The 20,037-nt window shown below is 38.8% G+C and overlaps 1 protein-coding gene across 1 annotated transcript in view; it reads right to left on the bottom strand.

Moving 5' to 3' along the window:
• The window catches only part of OVCH1 (ovochymase 1), a 71,024-nt gene that overhangs the window by 28,804 nt on the left and 22,183 nt on the right, over positions 1-20,037 (bottom strand). The window contains exons 14-20 of the mRNA XM_057704117.1: positions 18,949-19,023; positions 17,685-17,865; positions 11,585-11,657; positions 10,958-11,153; positions 7,755-7,909; positions 941-1,097; positions 513-608 (exon numbers count right to left, since the gene is read on the bottom strand). Coding sequence (XP_057560100.1) covers positions 513-608; positions 941-1,097; positions 7,755-7,909; positions 10,958-11,153; positions 11,585-11,657; positions 17,685-17,865; positions 18,949-19,023 — 933 coding nt within the window. The remainder of the gene's footprint in view (positions 1-512; positions 609-940; positions 1,098-7,754; positions 7,910-10,957; positions 11,154-11,584; positions 11,658-17,684; positions 17,866-18,948; positions 19,024-20,037) is intronic.

Raw genomic sequence — 20,037 nt, 5'->3', positions numbered from 1 at the left:
TTATAAATCTATCACAGACTTCTAAATCGCCAGTTGCTTTTTGCTTTTAACTAAAAATAAAATCCTATTAGCAAACAGACACTGACAATTGTGAGAGGATTAAGAGACACTAACATTGATACTGATCTTGGTCATCTCATATGCAGAGTCTGTATCTAGAAAGATACCTGAAAGTTTAAGGGCATTTGTTCTGCAGGAATCAATAGCTCAGAGGTCAGAATAATTCTGCGAACTTCTCCAATATTCAAGAAGTTCGCAGAATTATTCTATGAAGAAGTGTTCACAACCACAAGATTTTTTTTTTAAATACCTGCAACAGCTGTATCTATGGGGTAGAGAGGATCCCTAGACAGTAACAATAACAACTCTCCTGTCTTTCAGCTTTAAACTACCAACCAGAATGAAAACACAGTTTGTGGTATTCCAAAGAAAATTAGTGAACCCAGATAAGCAATGTTTTTTTGCTAAATTCTTACTAGTTACATTAATGGGATAATATGAACATCTAGTACCTGGCCCAGATGCACTGTCCTTTGAAGGTGTGGGTGGTGGCAATTGTTGTCTTGTTAAGATTTTGCTTTCATTATTTATCTGAAGTAAAACAGGACCTGCATCTGGGGAGAACATGTTAAAAGTAAATAAAAATGAAAGCATAAGGACAAAATGCAGTCTGTTCCATAGCAGATGTTTTTCAAAAGAGAATGCAAATCTAGGATTAAAGCAGCCTCAGGAAAAGTCAGTTTTACCATAAATCTGCCTAAGGAAGAACTTATTCTTACAGAATTTTAATGTGTATTTTAACATGCTTAGAAACTAAAATTAATAAAATACTCTATTATGGTCTCTTCTTCCATAATGCTGATTTCTACCATTCTCACCTCTCCCAAACCCACTCTAAAAAAAAAGAGGAAACTTTTTATAATACCTGAAAAATATTTACCTTTGATTTTGGATTGAATCCAGTCCAGGAAGACACTCACCCTGGCAAATACATCTGGCTTCCTTGGCTGGGCACAGCCAGCTCCCCAGCTGACAATGCCATAGAGGACAAAGGGACCTTTTTCATGTTTACATACTAATGGCCCACCAGAATCTCCCTGAAACACCAAGAAAACATGTTCTAAAATTGCTTTCATCAGAACTCCTGCTTTCAATTTTGGAACAGGAATAATCAATAACTTATTCATAACATATTTCTTTAATTTTTTAAAGAAATATCTTTTATCAATTTGTATACCTTAGAATACTTAGACTTAAATAAATAAAATTACAAATAAAAGAAATGAAAGATGAGACATTACAACTGGTACCACAGAAATACAAAGGATCATAAGAGACCACTATGAACAACTATAAACCAAAAAATTGGATAAACTTAGAATAAATAAATTCCTAGAAACACACAACCTACTAACATCAAATCAAGAGGAAAAAGAAAATCTTAACAGACCAATACAAGAAAGGAGATAGAATCAATAATCAAAAACATCCCAACAAAGAAAAGCCCAGGACCAGATGGCTTCACTAGTGAATTTTACTAAACATTTAAATGAGAATCCTTCTCAAACTCCACCCAAAAACTGAAGTGGAAAACACTCCAAACCTCATTTTATGAGGTCAGCATTACTCTCATATCAAAGCCAGAAAAGAACACTACAAAAAAGATAATTAGGCCAATATCCCTAATGAACACAGATATAAAAATCCCCAATAAAATAGTAGCATACTGAATTGAACAGTATATTAAATGGATCAATCACCATAATCAAGTGGGATTTATTCCAGTGATGAAAGGGTGGTTCAACATATGCAAATTAATAAATGTGAAGGTTAAAAATCATATAATCATCTCAATAGTACAAAAAAAGCATTTGACAAAATGCAACATTCCTTCATGATTAAAAACTCTCAACAACTTGGGTATAAACAAAATATACCTCAACATATTAAAGGCCATATATAATAAACTGCAGCTAACATCCTACTCAACAGTGAAAGGTTGAAAGCTGTTCCTCTAAGAGCAGGAACAATACAGAGCTGCTCACCCTCACCATGCCTATTCAATATAGTCTGAAAGTCCTGGCCAGAGCAATCAGGCAAGAAAAAGAAATAAAAGGCACCCAAACCAGAAAGGAAGAAATAAAATTGTCTTTATTTGCAGATGATATGATCTTTTATACAAAAAGTCTTAAAGGCTCCACCAAAAAACTGTTAGGACTTATCAATGAATACAGTAAACTTTCAGGATACAAAACGAATATTTGGAAATCAGTTGTGTCTATACACCAACAAAACACATATTCAAAAAAAATCCCAAGTACGATAGCATCAAAAGAATAAAATACTTTGGAATAAATTTAACCAAGGAAGTAAAACACCTCTATACTGAAAACTATGACTTTGATGAAAAAATTGAAGACACAAATAAATGGAAAGATATCCCACGTTCATGAATACGAGGAATTAATCATTAAAATGTCCATACTACTCCAAGCCACCTGTAGATTCAATGCATCCCATATCAAAATTTCAATGGCATTTTTCACAGAAATAGAGAAAAACAATCCTAAAATTCACATGAAACCACAAAGACTCCCACCTGGCCAAAGCAATCCTGAGAAACAACAAAGCTGGAGGCATCACACTTCCTGATTTCAAAATATATTACAAATTTATAGTAATCAACACAGAACAGTACTGGCATAAATACAGACACACAGACCAATGGGACAGAATTCTGAGCTCAGAAAAAAAAAATCCTCATTTATATAGTTAATTAAAGTTGACAAGGGAACAAAGAATACTCAATGGGGAAAGACTCGTTTCTTTAATAAACAGTGTTGGGGAAACGGGATAACCACATGCAGAGGAATAAAATTGAACCCCTATTTTATGCAACAAAAATTAACTTGAAATAGATTAAAGACTTAAACATAAGACCCCAAATGGCAAAACTTCTAGAAGAAAACATAGGGGAAAAGCTCCTTTGACTTTGTTTTTGGCAACAGTTTTTTGGATATGAAACCAAAAGCACAAGCAACAGGGCCAAAATCAGTAAGTGGGACTACACCAAGTTAAAATGCTTTTGCGCATCAGAAGAAACAATCAACAAAATGAAAATGCAACCTATGGAATGGGAGAAAATATTTGCACACCATATATCTGATAGGGTGTTAATATCCAAAATTATAGAACTCATACAAAGCAATAACAAAAAAACCATGTAATTTAAAAATGGGCAAAGAAATAAATAAAAAATAAAAATAAAAATAGGCAGAGGGGACTTCCCTGGTGGTGCAGCACTTAAGAATCTGCCTGCCAATTTAGGGAACGTGGATTGGAACCCTGGTCTGGGAAGGTACCACATGCTGTGGAGCAACTAAGCCCATGTGCCACAACTACTGAACCTGTGCTCTAGAGCCCGTGAGCCACAACTACTGAGCCCATCTGCCACAACTACTGAAGCCCGTGCGTGCCTAGAGCCTGTGCTCCACAACACAGAGAAGCCACCACAATGAGAAGCCTTCACACTGCAGCGAAAAGTAACCCCTGACTCGCCACAACTAGAGAAAGCCTGCGCACAGCAACGAAGACCCAACGCAGCCAAAAATAAAATAAATAAATTTATTACAAAAATAAATACAAAAATGGGCAGAGGATATGAATAGATCTTCTTTCAAAGAAGATATACAGCTGGCCAACAGGTACATGAAAATGTGTTCAACATCACTAAACATAAGGAAATTACAAATCAAAATCACAGTGAGATATCACCTCATACCTGTTTGATCAGCTATCATCAAAAAGACAAGAAATAAACAGTGTTTACAAGGAGGTGGAAAAAAGAGAATCCTTTTGCACTGTTGGTTGGAATATAAATTGGTACATCACTAAGGAAAATAGAATTAAAAAAACAGAACTACATATGATACAGTAATCCCAGTTCTGGGTATACAGCCAAAAGAAATAAAAATAGGATACTGAAGAGGTATCTGCACTCCCATGTTTATTGAAGCTTTGTTCACATTAACCAAGGTATGGAAACAACCCATTTTTCTGTCAAAGGATGAATGGATAAAGAAATTGTAGGGGGTATGTGTGTGTGTATATTTTATACATAAAGACATATATATATATTTGTTTACTTATTTATTCAGCCATGAGAACACTGAATATTAAAATGGAATACTATCCAGCCATGAGAAAGCAGAAAATCCTGCCATTTGTGACAACATGAATGACGCTTGAGAACACTGTGTTAAGTGAAAAGTCACACAGTGAAAGAATTACTGAATGATATCACATATACGTGAAATCTAAAATGGCTAAACTCACAGAAACAGACAGTAGAATGATGGTTGCCAAGGGCTGGAGGTTTGGAAAAATGGGAAAGATGCTGGTCAAAGGGTATAAACGTGCAAGCATAAGATGAACAAGTTCTAGGGCTCTCACGTACAGCGTGGTGACTGTAGTAAACGATACTGTATTACTTACTCCAAAGTCGCTGCGAGAGTAGATCATAAGTGTTCTCAGCACAAGAAAGAAACGGTAATTACCTGAGGGGATGAAGGTGTTAACTAACCCTACTATGGGAAGTATTTCACAATACGTAAGTGCATCAAAATCATCACATTGTACATTTTACATTTATACAATATGTCAATTATATCGCAATAAAGCTGGAAAAAAAACCCAAGCCTTAAAATATAGGATTTGCATTTTTTTAAGATAGCCTTTCTGATTTTTAATCAGGACTTTTTTTTTATTTTGACACAAATGTATTTAGGACCAAACTAAATCTTTAATCTAACTGTCTTCTTATAAAATAAACTGCGCTGATAACATATTTGATATAGCTGCTTACTTTATATGAAGTAGAAATCCTGAATTGGGAATAGGAGACAGATTCCCTAATCTGTAATGCAGAACAATTAACATTTTCTTTGGGTCTAATTTTTTCCCACATAACTTAAGGTTATACTTAAGACCCCCTTTCAGTTTGAAAATGGTCTGATCTGTCAAATCAGGTCTTTTTTATTCACTCATTCATTCAGTACCCACACATACCCAATATAGAATTTTTTAGTCAATTACAAACATTTCGTGATACAGAGAGAGCTTGTCTAATTTATCTTTTATTGTCAGTGCTTATCACAAGGCCTTTCAGGCGGTAAATCTTCAAGAAACAAATGGTACCTACTAATTATTTTAAAAATGATTCAGTGCCTACTGTGAGCTAGGCATTCTGGAAAAGAATATAAACAAATTAAACGGTGAAAATAGCCATAAAGGAAATACTCAGAATGAAAAGTTGAGAACAAAGTTAGCTGTGTGTGTGTGTGCCTACATGTGCATGTATATAGATGTAGTTTCAACAACATTTGAGCTTGTACATGAAACATAAGAAGGAGCTGGATTTTAAAAATCCTGGAAGAATAGCATTTTATGCAGGATTGATATCTGGGCTAAAGCCCCAAGTTAGACAAGGTTGTGGCAGGTTGGGAGGTTAGAAAGCAATCTATGTGGGGAAATGCAGTAAGCAAGAGGAGAGAAACAAGAACTAGACTGGAAAAGTCAGCAAGTACAGGACATGCATCACTCTGTGACGATAAAGATCAATGGCAGGTCAAAGAACCTGAAATTAAAAAAAAAATCTAAAATCTGTTGTGAGCAAAGAACCACCGGATTCTACACTGTGCATCTGAAACTCCCACGTCTCTGCATTCCAATATTCTGATGTTCACCTTCCGGGATGGGAAATTACATTAGCAGGTCCACTACCTCTGAGTATACACAGAGGTAAAAACCAATCACCTGAGAGAAATATTAGAGTCCATTTTATCAAAGCAGGTTTCTAAAGTCACCCTTTTAGTAATTCCGTATTCTTTATAAAAGAAAGCTAGTCACACTTAGAATCTCTGCTATTTTCCTTTCCTTGTATTGGCTATAAATTTGGTCACACTGCAGTGAAAGCGACAGCTGGATGTAGCTGAAATAAGAATAGGTGTCAACCGAGGTCATGGTATTTGGGTCACCTCTGACCTATTTCCCTCCCTAGTTCTCTGCTCTCTTGATAGATTAAGCTCGTCCCTTAATGTTAGATGCTGCTAAACATGACAGAGACAGCAGAGCCATTTGTAATTTTTTGATTCGAAAAAGAAAGAAAATCCATCCCTCAAAAGGGTGAGAATTAACACATTAATTCTGAGTACTTTCCTATTTGATTTTTATAATATAACAGCAATGTCCTCTAGCAGAAGGTGTGAGCGCCCTTCCCATATTCCTCGGACCTTCCCAGTCCAAGCGCTCTTGCCCTACCCACTCCATCCATGAGGCAGGCCAGACTGTGGGAAGTGCTCCCCTGCAGCCCTCCAACCATGACTTTGGGGAAGCTCCCTCACCCCTCCAAGGGGGTAAATATACCGCGTGTGTTTCGCATCACTGCCAGATTTTTGCTGCAGGATTCGGCTTAGTCCCTCCCTGTGGTAGTTGGCTTCAAAGCACATTAATAGCACATCAATAGATTGGCCGCCTTCCCTTCCCTGTACCACCTCCTCACATTCCTACAGGTGATACTTGCACTTTCTAAGCAGACCATTGCACTTGAATCCTCCTGTACAGTCTGCTTCAGAAGAATGTAAATTACAATATGCAACCTAAAACAGAATTTGGGTAGCGCTTGACATAATGAAAGGATTTAACTACACTAAATTTATATTCAGTGTTAAGAGGGGACCTCCTCCCTTCTCTCCTTGTGTTTTCACATGGAAAGACTTCCATCCAGATTAAAGCCCCATTTTCTCCCCACAGAGGTGATATCCATTAATTTATGTTTCTTGGTGGCGGGGGGCGGGGGGACTATCAAAAAGCTGCAAAGACTCAAGATTCATTCTTTCTTCCTTCTCTACTCTAGACCAGGATGAAATGACATACCAATCTGGAGAAGTGTGTTTGCTCTACAGACCCAAGCTTTCCCTCGAATCCAGAGTAGGTGTGTAAGGTGGGATCCTTAGTGTTGGGAACTCTTTTGGGTTGTATACCTAAGTCACATTCCTCAGTTGGCTTTGTGGGTATTAAAGCTGGTGTTGGCAATCCTTTCGCCCATATCCTGTCTTTTTCTTAGGTGATTCTGAACTTGCCGATAGCATGCTTGCCGGACTGATGTGTGACTACATCTTCACAGCTTTGTGCCTCTAGGATATCACTAAAATTAAACTACAGCTTTGTGACTTGTTTTCTGTTGCATATGAAAACCATCTTTTCAAAGGTTCTCATTTTCTTCATGATTGTTTTATTTTATTCTGTGGTAGAAAAGTAAGTGTGAGTACACAGGAGTTTAGTAATATATGAAACAATAAAACTCTGAAGTCATAAGTGGGATACACTAACTTAGAATCCTTATTTGCTCGTTCCCCTTTTCCCAAAGCTTTAAGTACAGCTGAACACATCTTCCCACCTGCAGCCCAGTTCAGTGGTGTCACCCTCTCCTACCTTCTCACGGGCTCCTCTGTGTACCCGCTACCCCTCTGACCGATGGCTGCTTCTGTCTACTCTTTGCCACCTCAGCAAGTTTGGATCAAGTCATTCGCTCTTCCTACTGTCCTACTGGCTTCCACGTAGGGGTGTGGTGTGGTGCTGCAGGCACAGGCCAAGACGCTTGTCTGCGGCTTTGAGAGTGGATGCCTCCTGCCTGGGGAGAATCTCCAACAGAGGACAGCTTCCTATCTTCCTCTGCAAAATTAAAATCCTCTCACCTGACCCACATCGCTCCCTCCAGATGCTGCAGAGCCAGCACAGATCATCTTCTCTGTAATCCCTCCTGGATGCGCAGAATAGTAAGCGCGTTCGCAGACCTCTCTTTCTAACACGTGCACTTGAATCTGCTGTAAACGACTTGCTAGGCCACCACCTAAGAAACAGATTCAGAAAGAAAGCTTGACAATGAAGTAAGCAACAAGTGATGTTAAAGAAATATATTTCCGTTCAGACATGCTCTACACTGACACCGTTGCCATCATTTGGTTTGGCCTAAGCTGATGCAGAATTCTGAATTAAAACACAGCGTCTTGTGCAGGACATCTTTATTTCCAGATGTGACATCTTGGTGAAGATAACCCATTGACAAGAGAACAAGATTAGAAACGCTTTTTTTCTCACTTAATTCTCATTTAAATTTTAGTGTTTCAAATATTACTACGTAAGAAGAATTCAGAAAGAGAAATTCAGTAAGATACGAATTGAATTGAATTCAGTAACAAATTCAGTAAGATGTATATTATGAACATATATTTGTACAAGTACAGTTGACCCTTGAAAAACACAGGTTTGAACTCCATGGGTTCACTTATACTCGGATATTTTTCAATAGTAAATACTGCAGTGCTACGTGGTTCATGGTTGGATGAACCCATAGATGTGGGACTGCAGACATGTAGGGCTGACTATAAATGATACTTGAATTAACCCCCACATTGTTCAAAGGTCAACTGTAAATATTTTAAGTACGTATATACTATAACTACATAACAATAATATACTTATATGACTTCCCAACATAAACCTAAATCATATTTCTCTTTCACCTTCATTATCGCTGAGGCCTGATCTCAACTCTAATGTAAGATGAGGCCGATGATGAACACAAAAGAATTTCTTCTCCTGCCTGACCTGCAGGCAGGCCTATGTTAACAAGGCTTCTGCATGCCTTATCCTATCACTGTAGATTTACGACTAATTTAAAAAAAAAAGGTAAGTTTAGTATTTGATAGCCCCGTAACTTTTGGGAAAATATTAATAAAAATTACTTTACATTTTTAAAAATAGTACCTTAATATTTATAAAGCTCTTTACGACAAGCTGTCAGTACTCACAACAACATAGTGGGGTGGGCTGTCACACTAGTCTCACCCATGGAAAAGCCAGCGCTCGGAAGATTTAATTGCACAGCACCTACGGGACAGAAGCAGGACCAAGCCTAGGTCCAACTCTAAATCTTGTTGTTGTTGTTTTTAATGTAGTAATCTCATACATAGATGATCTGATGTATTTAAAATCCTCTTTCCAGGGACCATCCCTAACAGTGTTGCTTATTACCATGTCTCAAAATTGAGAACTTGTTTTCTCTCTGAGGTTAGAAGACTGAATTCGCCTTTTATAAAACCGTCATCTGTTGGTCATGGAGTTGGTGAAGGCTGAAGGTGTTAAAGAACAGGCACATTTATTCAAGGGCTTTGAAGCCAGTCAGTAAATAAAAGTTTACTGAGTGTTTCCTCTATGCTACACCAACCCCTGGGAAGAGAGCAGTGAATAGGCAGAGAGCCTCCCGCTCCAAGGGGTGAGATGAAGAAAATGATTCTGTAAAATAATGTCAAGTCCGTTTATGTGCAAGGACATGATAAAACCGGGTACTGCAGAGAGTGAAGGAAGGACAGTCCTGCCGCAAGACTTGAGTTGAGGATGGAGTGATGAGGAGGGGCTGTGAGAAGACTGGAAGAGGAGTGCTCCAGGCCCAAGGAAACAAAACACAGAGCTTGAGAAAGAAAGAAGACACAGGGCCTGAAAGTCAGCCAACAAGGGGACAGAGGAGGAAACGAGGCTGGAGACGTACGGGGAGATCCAATGCAGAGCCTTCAACATAGGGCTAAGAGTTCAGATTTTATTCTAAATGTAACAAAAAGCCATTCGAGGTTTATCAGCTGAGCCATGCTTATTTTAAATCCCAGTCTTGATATATATTAGCCATGGAATCAGCAAATTACCTAAATTTCAGGGCTATTACCTCCTCTTTTGCAAAATGGGAGGATAAAATCTCCTCATATGGTGGTTGTGAAGATTTTAGAAAAATGTAATTTGGCTGCAGATAGCACAGTTAGCTGAGAACATGAATACTGTATGCAGTCAAAGAGAAATTCCCATCTCCTTGAAGCTCACAGACTTTACCATTATTTTTTTAAAACTGAAGTATATTTAATTTACAATGTTGTGTTAGTTTCTACTGTATGGCAAAATGATTCAGTTATATATATATATACACACATACACACACACATATATATTCTTTCCCATTATAGTTTATTACAAGATATTGAATATAGTTCCTTGTGCTATACAGTCGAATCATGTTGTTTATGTATTTTGTGTACAGTAGTGCATATATCTTAATCCAAAACTCCTAATTTATCCCTCCCTGCCCCCTTTCCCCTTTGGTAACCATAAGTTTGTCTTCCACATCTGTAAGCTCACAGACGTTAAATGACTTATAAGCAGAAGGAAAATATAAAAGAAAATAATTTTACACAGTGAAAAGAAGCAGGACACGAACATCAGCCCATTCAGATCTTTCAGTATTTCACTATGGCTTTAAGAACTCTAGAAGCCAGCCCAGGGATCATCATACCCCAGCCAGCAGGCCAATTTCATGCCAGCTCCTACTGCCAGCCCCTAACTCCATCCCTGAGCCTCTTTATTACAATCCATGAGCTCGTTATAGTTTGAATGGTTGAAAAGAAATGGGTGTTTGTGGGGTTTTTATTTGGTTGAAAAGAAAATCCAAAAAAGAACACTATTTTGTGACAAGATTACGATATAAAATTTAACTTTCATGCACAAGTTCTATTGGAACACAGCCACCTCCATTCTACAACATATTGTCTACGGCTGCTTTATGCTTCATTGGCGGATTTGAATAGTTGTGACGGAGGCCATATGGTCTACGAGGCATAAAATACTTCTTTCCGGCCTTTCACAGATCTAGCCTACCTGTGATTAAGTCGCCCTGATGGAAAAATATAAAACAGCTCATTCTTTAATTCGATGAGCTATTAGAGCTAAAGAAAACGTGGTTTCTGCCTTTCAGAAGGAAGAAGGGCAAACGCGGATGCCGCTTGACATCATTTTCATGACATATTCTCAAAACTGTCAACCAGCAGTGATGTTTATGCAAAAGTAAAATGTTTACCTTCACTAACGCTTCCCCATCCAGTCACGACACAGACCTCAGAGGAAAACAGCGGCTCCGCACTGTGTGGGAGACACACTGGCCTCACCGCTGAGTTGACCTCCAGAGCAGAGCTCAGCTGTATTAGGGCGATGTCAGAGTCGTAGCTCAGTCTGTCAAAGTCTTCGTGCACCACAATGTGTCTTGCCCTTCTCACCTGTATCATTTGCAAGCAAGTGAATATAAGGCAAAGTCAATGAGTCATACAGCTTCCTCGTATACTGGCCCAAAACAATCTTAAATCTCTGCATTTCCACACGTCAGCAATGAAGATGACTTTGTACTAAATGTAAAAGGGCAATCTCTGTTAGTAATTTACAGGAGTCCATGAGCCACTTCCTGAGGACTGGTGGTCCTGGAGAAACCAGACTATGGGGACTTGTGTACATGGACTTGAATTTGCACTTCCTGACTCACCTCACCTAATTCTCAGGTTAAATGTGATCTCAAATGTTATCTTTAAATGTTGGTATAAATGATAAGTGTACGAGGGCATTAGGAGATTAACGGCTACATGTTTTAGCTGAATGTATCCCCTGGCATGTGACAACGTAGACAGGCAGGATGACCATTAAAAACATTTATCACCTGCTCAGTTGGTTCCTTCAGGGTTCTGTCATGGTCTCCAGCAACAATAGTCCAGAAGAGTGGATTATTTTTCCTGGAAAGAGAAGTATAATAAAAGTTTGACATGAAAACACATTTTTTTACCATTTGGTCTAACCCCATCTGGCCCTACCAACATGCACTGTCCAGTTCAGCCAGGGGCCACCCACTACCCTGGCTGGCACCTTTGTGTAACCAGCAAAGCTACACTATGCCTCTGATCTACCTGAGGACAAGTTCCTAACTGTGTATCTTGCCCTCTTCTTTTGGCCATAAAATGTCTTTGGAGCCCTTATCTAATATCACCAAAGACTTTTTTTAAGTTGAGAAGGAAAAAGGAAAAGTTAGAGCTTATTTTAATGTCATAGTGACATTAGGAATACATGAAAAAAATTACATTCATAATGAGGTAGCTTCTGGTCTATGTATTACAGGAACCAGAAGTAATGAAAAAGTTAAAGAGAATTTATCAATTCAAAAATAGGTAAAATTCATGTATAGTGTTAGCGACCAGGGCACTGATTCCTTTTAGAGGGGTGATGCTTGGGAGAGGCTTGCGGGGGCCCTGGGTACTATTTTGTTTCTTAACCTGAGTGCTGGTTACATGGGTGTTTGCTTTGTGTAAATTCCTCTAACTGTACTAAAGATTTGCACACATTTGATATACTTCAAAAAGAAGTTTAAAAATTTGAATCTATATCCATTGATTGGCCACATCGAGATCTCCAGCTGAAAAAATATAGGAGTAAAGATTCCCCCAATTGCCAGAAATACAGTGTTGCTTCAGCTTGGAGATTAATTTTTCATTTTTCAAAACCGTTTCTTCAGTAAGCTTTATTGAAATTATTTTTCGATGCACTTTATTCAAAGGAGATGTTTCTTAACACACATAGGCATCTTCTTTCTAGTCATAACCACGCTCATTTCAATTCCTTGCATGATGTGTCTGACTCATTCATGTGTTTCATGTGCCTTTATTAAGGAGGCTGACTCAGGTAAAGTGCCTGGCAAGTACCCTATAGGCCATTATCGGCTCCATAACGGTAGCCATTATCAGTGTTATTATCTGTCGTGTACTCTAGTGGAAGGATCAACTTTATTTTCAAAGTCACCCTCTAAATCATTACTTGGTAGTAAAGAAACTTATTTCTTAAAGCTGTTACCAAAGCTCTTGCCCTAGAATCACAGCCCTGCCCCTCCCTTGAATGGAAACCAATTGCTCTTATCTAAGTTTCAGGAGGAAGCTGCAAAGAGAAAAACAAGAACTGGTTAGACACAACCAGGCCCAAGATGGCGGAAGACTTGACTTCCACTAGACCTTGAGTCTCATCATATGCTCATTGTAATACATTAGCTAAGTGACACACCCACCAGCACCACGACTGTTGACAGTTGCTATGACAACAACCAGAAAGGCCCATACAAGAACTGAAAAAGAGTGTTGCAAACCACACCCCTGTTCTCAGATAACTCATGAGTATTCCTCCCACTCTTTCTAATTCTCTCCCTTTTACCTCCACTCTCCTATATGTATGGTGTCTCCACCTGAATTGGGTTGAGAAGTTGAATTTCGAACTAAATTCCCACTTCTCCATTCTTTGGCCATTGAATAAAGCTTGTGCTGTCCCAGTCTCAGCATTGGTTTCATTATTGGCTGTGTGCATCTGAGTGGAGAAAGAACCTCCCTGGCTGAGACAAGGGGTGTCCCGGCATGTGTCCAGGCGACCAATTCAGTAACAAATTCACTCTAGTTTTTTATGTAGAGAATTGTGTCCACAATACAAAGAAATAATAAACATCATGGTAGAGTTTATTATGTGGCTCACAATTTCTAGTGAAGAAATTGTGCACAGTCTTCAAATACCCTTTTATTTGGTAGAGAACACTGGGGAAAGCGTATGACAACGCAACATACACTTTATAAGGCAACAAAGCCTGAGATTTCTCCAACATGGGACAATAGCTGAAAGTATCAGTTGATGAAGTTCTCTAGCTTTCCTCCTCACTTGCCAATAATGAAGTTTCATTTCTTATATCCTTATGGCCTTATCCCCAACCCAATAATGGGACATGTGTCACTTACTGCAACAGGAGAAGAAAGAGTAACTGCTAAATTACAGAAAGTGGCTAAAATTGAAAAAAACAATGATTTAAGTTTGGGACAGAAAGATTCCAATGTACAATTGCAAAGTGAGTTTAGTGCCCTAAAGTAAGTTAAAAATCATACACAAAGACTCCCTTGGTGGCACACTGGTTAAGCATCCACCTGCCAATGCAGGGGACACGGTTTCGATCCCTGGGCTGGGAAGATCCGAGGAGCAATTAAGCCCATGTGCCACAACTACTGAGCCCATGTGCCACAATTACTGAAGCCCATGTGCCTAGAGCCTGCGCTCCACAACAAGAGAAGCCAACTCAATGAAAAGCCCATGCAGTGCAATGAAGACCCAATACATTCAAAAATAAATAAACAAATTAATTAATTAATTAAAAAATCCCACATGAGCACAAAGACCAGTGTGGAGTCAGCAAAATGAGAACACACTAGGTTTCCCCTAAGAATAGAACAACATTACCCAGGAACTTGCTAGAAATACAGATTCTCCAGCCCCACACCAGACTTTAGGTCAGAAACCCTCCAGGCAATTCTGATGTTTGCTAAAGCCTGAGAACTGATACTATGGGTAGCCAATGCCAGGTTTGGTAGCATATGGGAGGTGGTACAATGTTGCTGTCAGTCGTCCTTATTGTCTTTGGAGTCCTACCCAACAATGTTGGCCAGCCTGGCGCCTGGTGACCTTCAGCAAAAATGATGTCTATCTCAGCTCCCAGATTTTGTTCATTTCCCCAGCTGGCTTATCCCACGAGGCAAGCCTCCCTTCTCAATGGATTTGGATACTCAGAAGCCCCCCTCTGTGGAGGATGGAGCCCTGGATGTCTGTAAGATTGATGAAGACGCAGCTAGGAGAAGAAAGTCCTTGAAGGAATCAGCTGAAGAGTTCCCCAAAGGCAAGGCATGAATGGAACACACCACTTCTGTTACACCAGCATACCAAACACTTCTGGGGTAAAGATCTATGCAGTTGAAACTTCCAAAAGATATATCTCTGGTCAAGTAAGTCAGGCAACTACGAAAAGTTATGGAAAAAATGAGGTGCACAGATATTTTTTATGTCAGTATAAATATAAGGGACAATATTTTATGTAAAAATTATAAAATACTATAAAATACCTTTAATGTGCATAAACAGTAATGGAAAAGCAGATAATTAAAAATACTGATTACTTCTAGAATAACGGATTAGTGAAATGGGAAGGGTAGTTTAGATTTTACTCGATAACATTATTTAACTGCCTTTTTAAAACAAGCATTATTACTATTTTAATAAAATCTTACAAAGAAACCAAGAAGGTTCACTAATGATATTGCACACAAGTTCCTTTCATGGTTAACTTAAATGGTTCATGAACATTTTCAGCTGACTGTGTTTGTTAATCTCATTTGACTCATCAAGTTGAATATTCCACCTTGTGAAGAATGGCTTGCTGCAGTCTCTCCCTTGCCGCAAGGAAGCATGCTCTATGACATACATTCAAGAACAGACTAAACTACTTGACAGCAGAGTCTGCCAAAGCTTCTTCTGTGCCTCTGGCATCAATACTAATAGCTGTTTTCTTCAATACATTAATTTTCACTAATTAGTCAGTTATGATTGAGGCTTTTCCATGGTACGTAAAAATGCACTTTGATAGAATTCTTATAAAATGGGCTTCTCCAAGGGGCAGGGAGTGCTAAAATGAACCATGTGGTACTGGATTGAGTTGGAAATATCCGCATGAACTCATGTCTACTTTACTATAGGTACAAACAGATAAATACGCTTCTATAAGCGAGTTAGTACACATACTCTCATTTTCTACCTCTGTCCGCTAAGAGGGCCTAGAAGCAAAAACACCCTAATAGCAACCAGAGACCTTGACTTCTCGTGCATTCTCCAATAAAATCAACCAGGGCTCATGGAGAAATGGCTGATCCCAGGACTGAGAGGGGAATATATAAGATGAACCTGGAGCATCTTGTAGTATCACAAAAGGATGCGGGTATATCAAAAAAAAAAAAACAAGAAGCCACCCCGAAAGAACTCACAGTAGTCAAAGCTGGAAAAGTTTAAGCAACAAAATAATTATGTAGTATTTATAAAAATAAATATCCTCAAGTCCATACTTATATAATATATGATTTAATAAATAAAAGGAAGAGAAGAAGCAAATGTCCCATACAGAAGAATTTCAAATAATTTATGCAAGAAAGCTCCGTGCTCAAGAAGGTGGAGCTTAGTGCCCAACTGCTTGAGTGTGGGCTACTCTTCGTGACTTGCTTCCAGAGAGTAGGTAAGAATGGGGGAAAGATGTAACTTTACAGTGGAGACAACTGGCAAACACTGCCTGGGCCAGTGGTGGGGGTTAACATTATCGGTGAGAAGTCATGCTGACAGCATGTACCCTTGATATGATGTGAAAAGAAGGGCATATTACTTCTGTGGTCTTCCTCCCCCAAATCCAGTAAAACCATGAGAAAAATATCAGATGAACTCAAACTGATGTACATTCTACAAAATACGAGATGAGGACTCCTAAATACTGCAAAGGTCATCAAAAACAAGGGAAGTCTATGAGACTCAGAGCCAAGAGGAGCCTAAGGAGACAGGACAGCTAAACGCACCTTGGTGTCCTGAATGGGCAGCAGGCACAGCAACTACACAGACTTTGAGACAGGAACAAGCACAGCATGTTTGAGGAAGGCAGTGGGCCCACTGAGGACAAGCAGGGGAGAGGTCAAGGTGGAGTAAGGGACAGGAAATTGTTCTGGGCCTTGGCAGCACACTGGAATCATCTGGGGAATGTTTATTTATTTATTTATTTATTTTGAAGTATAGTTGATTGACAATGTGTTAATTTCTGCTGTACAGCAGTGATTCAGTTATACATATATACGTACATTCTTTTTTAAAATATTCTTTTCCATTATGGTTTATCATAGAATATTGAATATAGTTCTCTGTGCTATAGAGTAGGACCTTCTTGTTCGTCCTGGGGAATATTTAAATGTACAGTGTCCAGAACCCACCCACAAATGATTGCCTTAACTAGTCTGGATTGAGAATGAATTAATTACAGTTACACACATCTACATGACAATCTATACGACGTTATAAAGATAAAAGCGAATCACAGAAGAATATAAACTATAATTCCTTTACATTAATATCAAAACCAGGAAAAACAAGACAATATACTGTTTTTAGGGATTCATAGATGTTAAAATCAAAACCAAAACAAAAAGCAAAGGAATTACGAACACAGAATTTAGCATAGTGTTTACCTCTTTGGGAGGGGCACTAAGGGGTCTTGAAAGGAAAGTGTAAAGATCCTTCTTCAGCTAGGTGGTCGGGACACAGGTATACATTTACTAACTATTCTTTAGACTGCATACGTACATTACGTACAGTTATTCATATCATGGCATAGTTCACGACCTAAAAGCATTGAAAGTTCAGGGATCAAGGCGGTGGATGACCCTACTGTGCTCTCCACTGTTGTGAATTGTGACTTTAAGAGGAACAATACTAAAGCAGTCCTGGGGAAGGTGCACTGCGTGGCAAGGCTTCTGGAATTACAAACAATAGGACAGTGAGCATTTGGTTTAAAGGTTAAGTTAAGGGCAGTGTGAGAGGAGTCTTCAAGTACAGGAAGGACTAGTAGGTGAAAGAAGAAGCAGATTGAGTCCTTGTTTTCTGGAACTGCAGTAAATTTAGACCAATGAGTTTCTGCTATAGAGAAGCAGACTTCGGCACAACAGAATCATCAGAGCTCCCTACAAATGGGAGGAACGATTTTAAGACTTGATTTGCTTTCTCCTCACTGACATTGTTTAGAGGCTAGATGAATACAAGGCAGCAACACTGAAAGGAAGACTCATGCTTTAGAATTAGTCTGGATGATTTTAGAAGTTAGACAATCACATTTATGTCCTAGGTATGGTACATAAATACATTAGTAAAATACCATCAGTCTCACTCACGATTGCACACAGTGGGCTGCAGTCAGAATCCACGTAGGGTTGATGACGGCACCTCCACACTGGTGACTGCCTAGAAACCTCAAACCCACCTGCCATGGCCAGCAGTGGGGGCAGGCTTCTTCCCCTCCTGCAATTCTCCTGGAAAGCCACTGGGGGCTGAATGGAGGGATGCCACAGACACCTACAGCAAAGGAGAGGAAACAAATGACCCATTCAACTAAAATACTTAAGAACACACCCCGCCCCCCATGGCTTGCCATAGCCAACAGTAGTAATTCCAAAATACCAGAGGAGTTTCATGAAGATACAGATTCTGAAGACCCATCTCTGGAGAACTGGATTTTAAGAGCCTGCCTAGGTGACTCTGCTAAGCAATCGGGTTTTTAGTACTGGCCTACAGAATTATATTTATTCATTCATTTAACAAATATTTATTTAGTGTTTGGTGTTGCCAGGCACTGTTCTAGACATTGGTGACATATCAACGAATAGAATACTACAGACAAAAATCCTGGCCCTCATGGAACTTACATTCTAGTAGAGAAATTCCGTTTGTTAGCAAAGGATACAAGGTTCTTTATTATACATCCTTGTCTAATCTCTCTTTCTCATTGTATAAAACCATTTACCAATCCCCAAACATATCAAATGCACTCAGACATCCAAATGCTGTTCTCTTGTCTGGAATATTGCTGTGACTCAGATCAAGTACTATCTTCTCCACGAAGCCTTCTCTGACTCCCCTGTAAGAGGCAGATATTTCCCCCTCTTTACAGCTCCCTATGCAACTTTCTATTGTTATTAAAACCCATCAACTAGAATATATGCAATACATGCATACAGAGCAATGAAAGATCATAGTATTTAACCAGACAGTTAAGACTATAATGAAGTTAAAAGTTACAAGTGTGTCAAAAAAACAAAAACAAAAAACTTTGTTTCCCCCTTTGCCCCCAAATGCAAAATCATATTGAACACAATTTAGGAAGATATTTTAAATATTGTTTGCATAGGAATAAATGAGGACAAAGATTGCTCTCCGTACCTCTCTCTTCCTATCATAAAGCTTATTTCTTCTTCCCTCTATTTATGAGTCTATATGCAAACCCAAACAGGGTTCTGGAAATTTCATGGGCTTAAACATAAAACTCATTCTTCCTCACTGTGAAGCTACGTCAATGTAAGGTGAGGCTTCTGAAAAGAGACATCTAGTTAAAGAAGAAAGGCAATTAAACAGATAATAACCATGTGGCTATCAACTCACAATGTGAAACAGCTTTTGCAGAAGATACAGGATTGGCTTTGGAAGATGTTGTTGATCCAATTCTGTTTAAAGAGCCTGTAGAGGAAAAAACTGAAAATATTTAGAGTAGCCTACACTAGCTGACCCTACTTGCTTACACTGGTCAATAATAAAACCATTAAAGTTGATCTCACTACTACTACCTTTCAAATGCTAAATGCCAGATCCCATACATATGATTTGGTTATATACCTCTTAATATTCCTCTTGTATCTGACTCTATTAAGCATTTATTCCTTCTTTGGCTCCATGAAATTACTCTCTTCTTTTTTTTTTTTTTTTTTTAAATGTATCTATGGTTACCTCTTCCTGATCTTAGTCTTTTTTTCAGGATTCTATTCTTCAGCCTCAAAGATATTCCACAAAGGTACTATTCATAAGCCTATTTTTATTCACTTACATATATATGACTTCCAAATGTCTCTCTTTGATCTAAATCTCCTTCCTGAATTCTAGATCTAGGACTAATTCTAGGATTGCTGGATACCTCCATCTGGATCTCCCACAAACTCATAAAAATCCACATATCTCAAATGGAATCAATTGACTTTAATAGTCAAGATGATCTTGTTATGTTTCTCTGTATCATTTAAGGACTCAAGCTAGAATCCTGAAAATCATGCTGGAATTTTTCTCCTTCATCTACCCCCTTTCACACAACATAACTAATCAAGCAATGTCAGAATAATTTTTTTCTTTTTTTATAAATTTATTTACTTATTGGCTGTGTTGGGTGTTCATTGCTGTGTTCAGGCTTTCTCTAGCTGCAGCGAGCAGGGGCTACTCTGTTGCCGTGCGCGGGCTCTAGGCACGCAGGCTCAGTAGTTGTGGCGCATGCTTAGTTGCTCTGCAGCATGTGGGATCCTCCCACAACAGGGATCAAACTCATATCTCCTGCTTTGGCAGGAGGATTCTTAACCACTGCACCACCAGGGAAGTCCCGTCAGAATAAATTCTTGCAATGACTTCCTCATTACTCTCCTTGCAAGTGGCTCACCCCTAACCTCTACTGCCATCTTCTACATCATCACTAAGGTTTGGATTCTGACT

The sequence above is a fragment of the Hippopotamus amphibius genome, chromosome 12 (genome assembly GCF_030028045.1).
Source record: "Hippopotamus amphibius kiboko isolate mHipAmp2 chromosome 12, mHipAmp2.hap2, whole genome shotgun sequence".
NCBI lineage: Eukaryota > Metazoa > Chordata > Mammalia > Artiodactyla > Hippopotamidae > Hippopotamus > Hippopotamus amphibius.
Note: the sequence above shows the minus strand (reverse complement) of the source record. Positions and strands in the feature narration are given on the sequence as shown.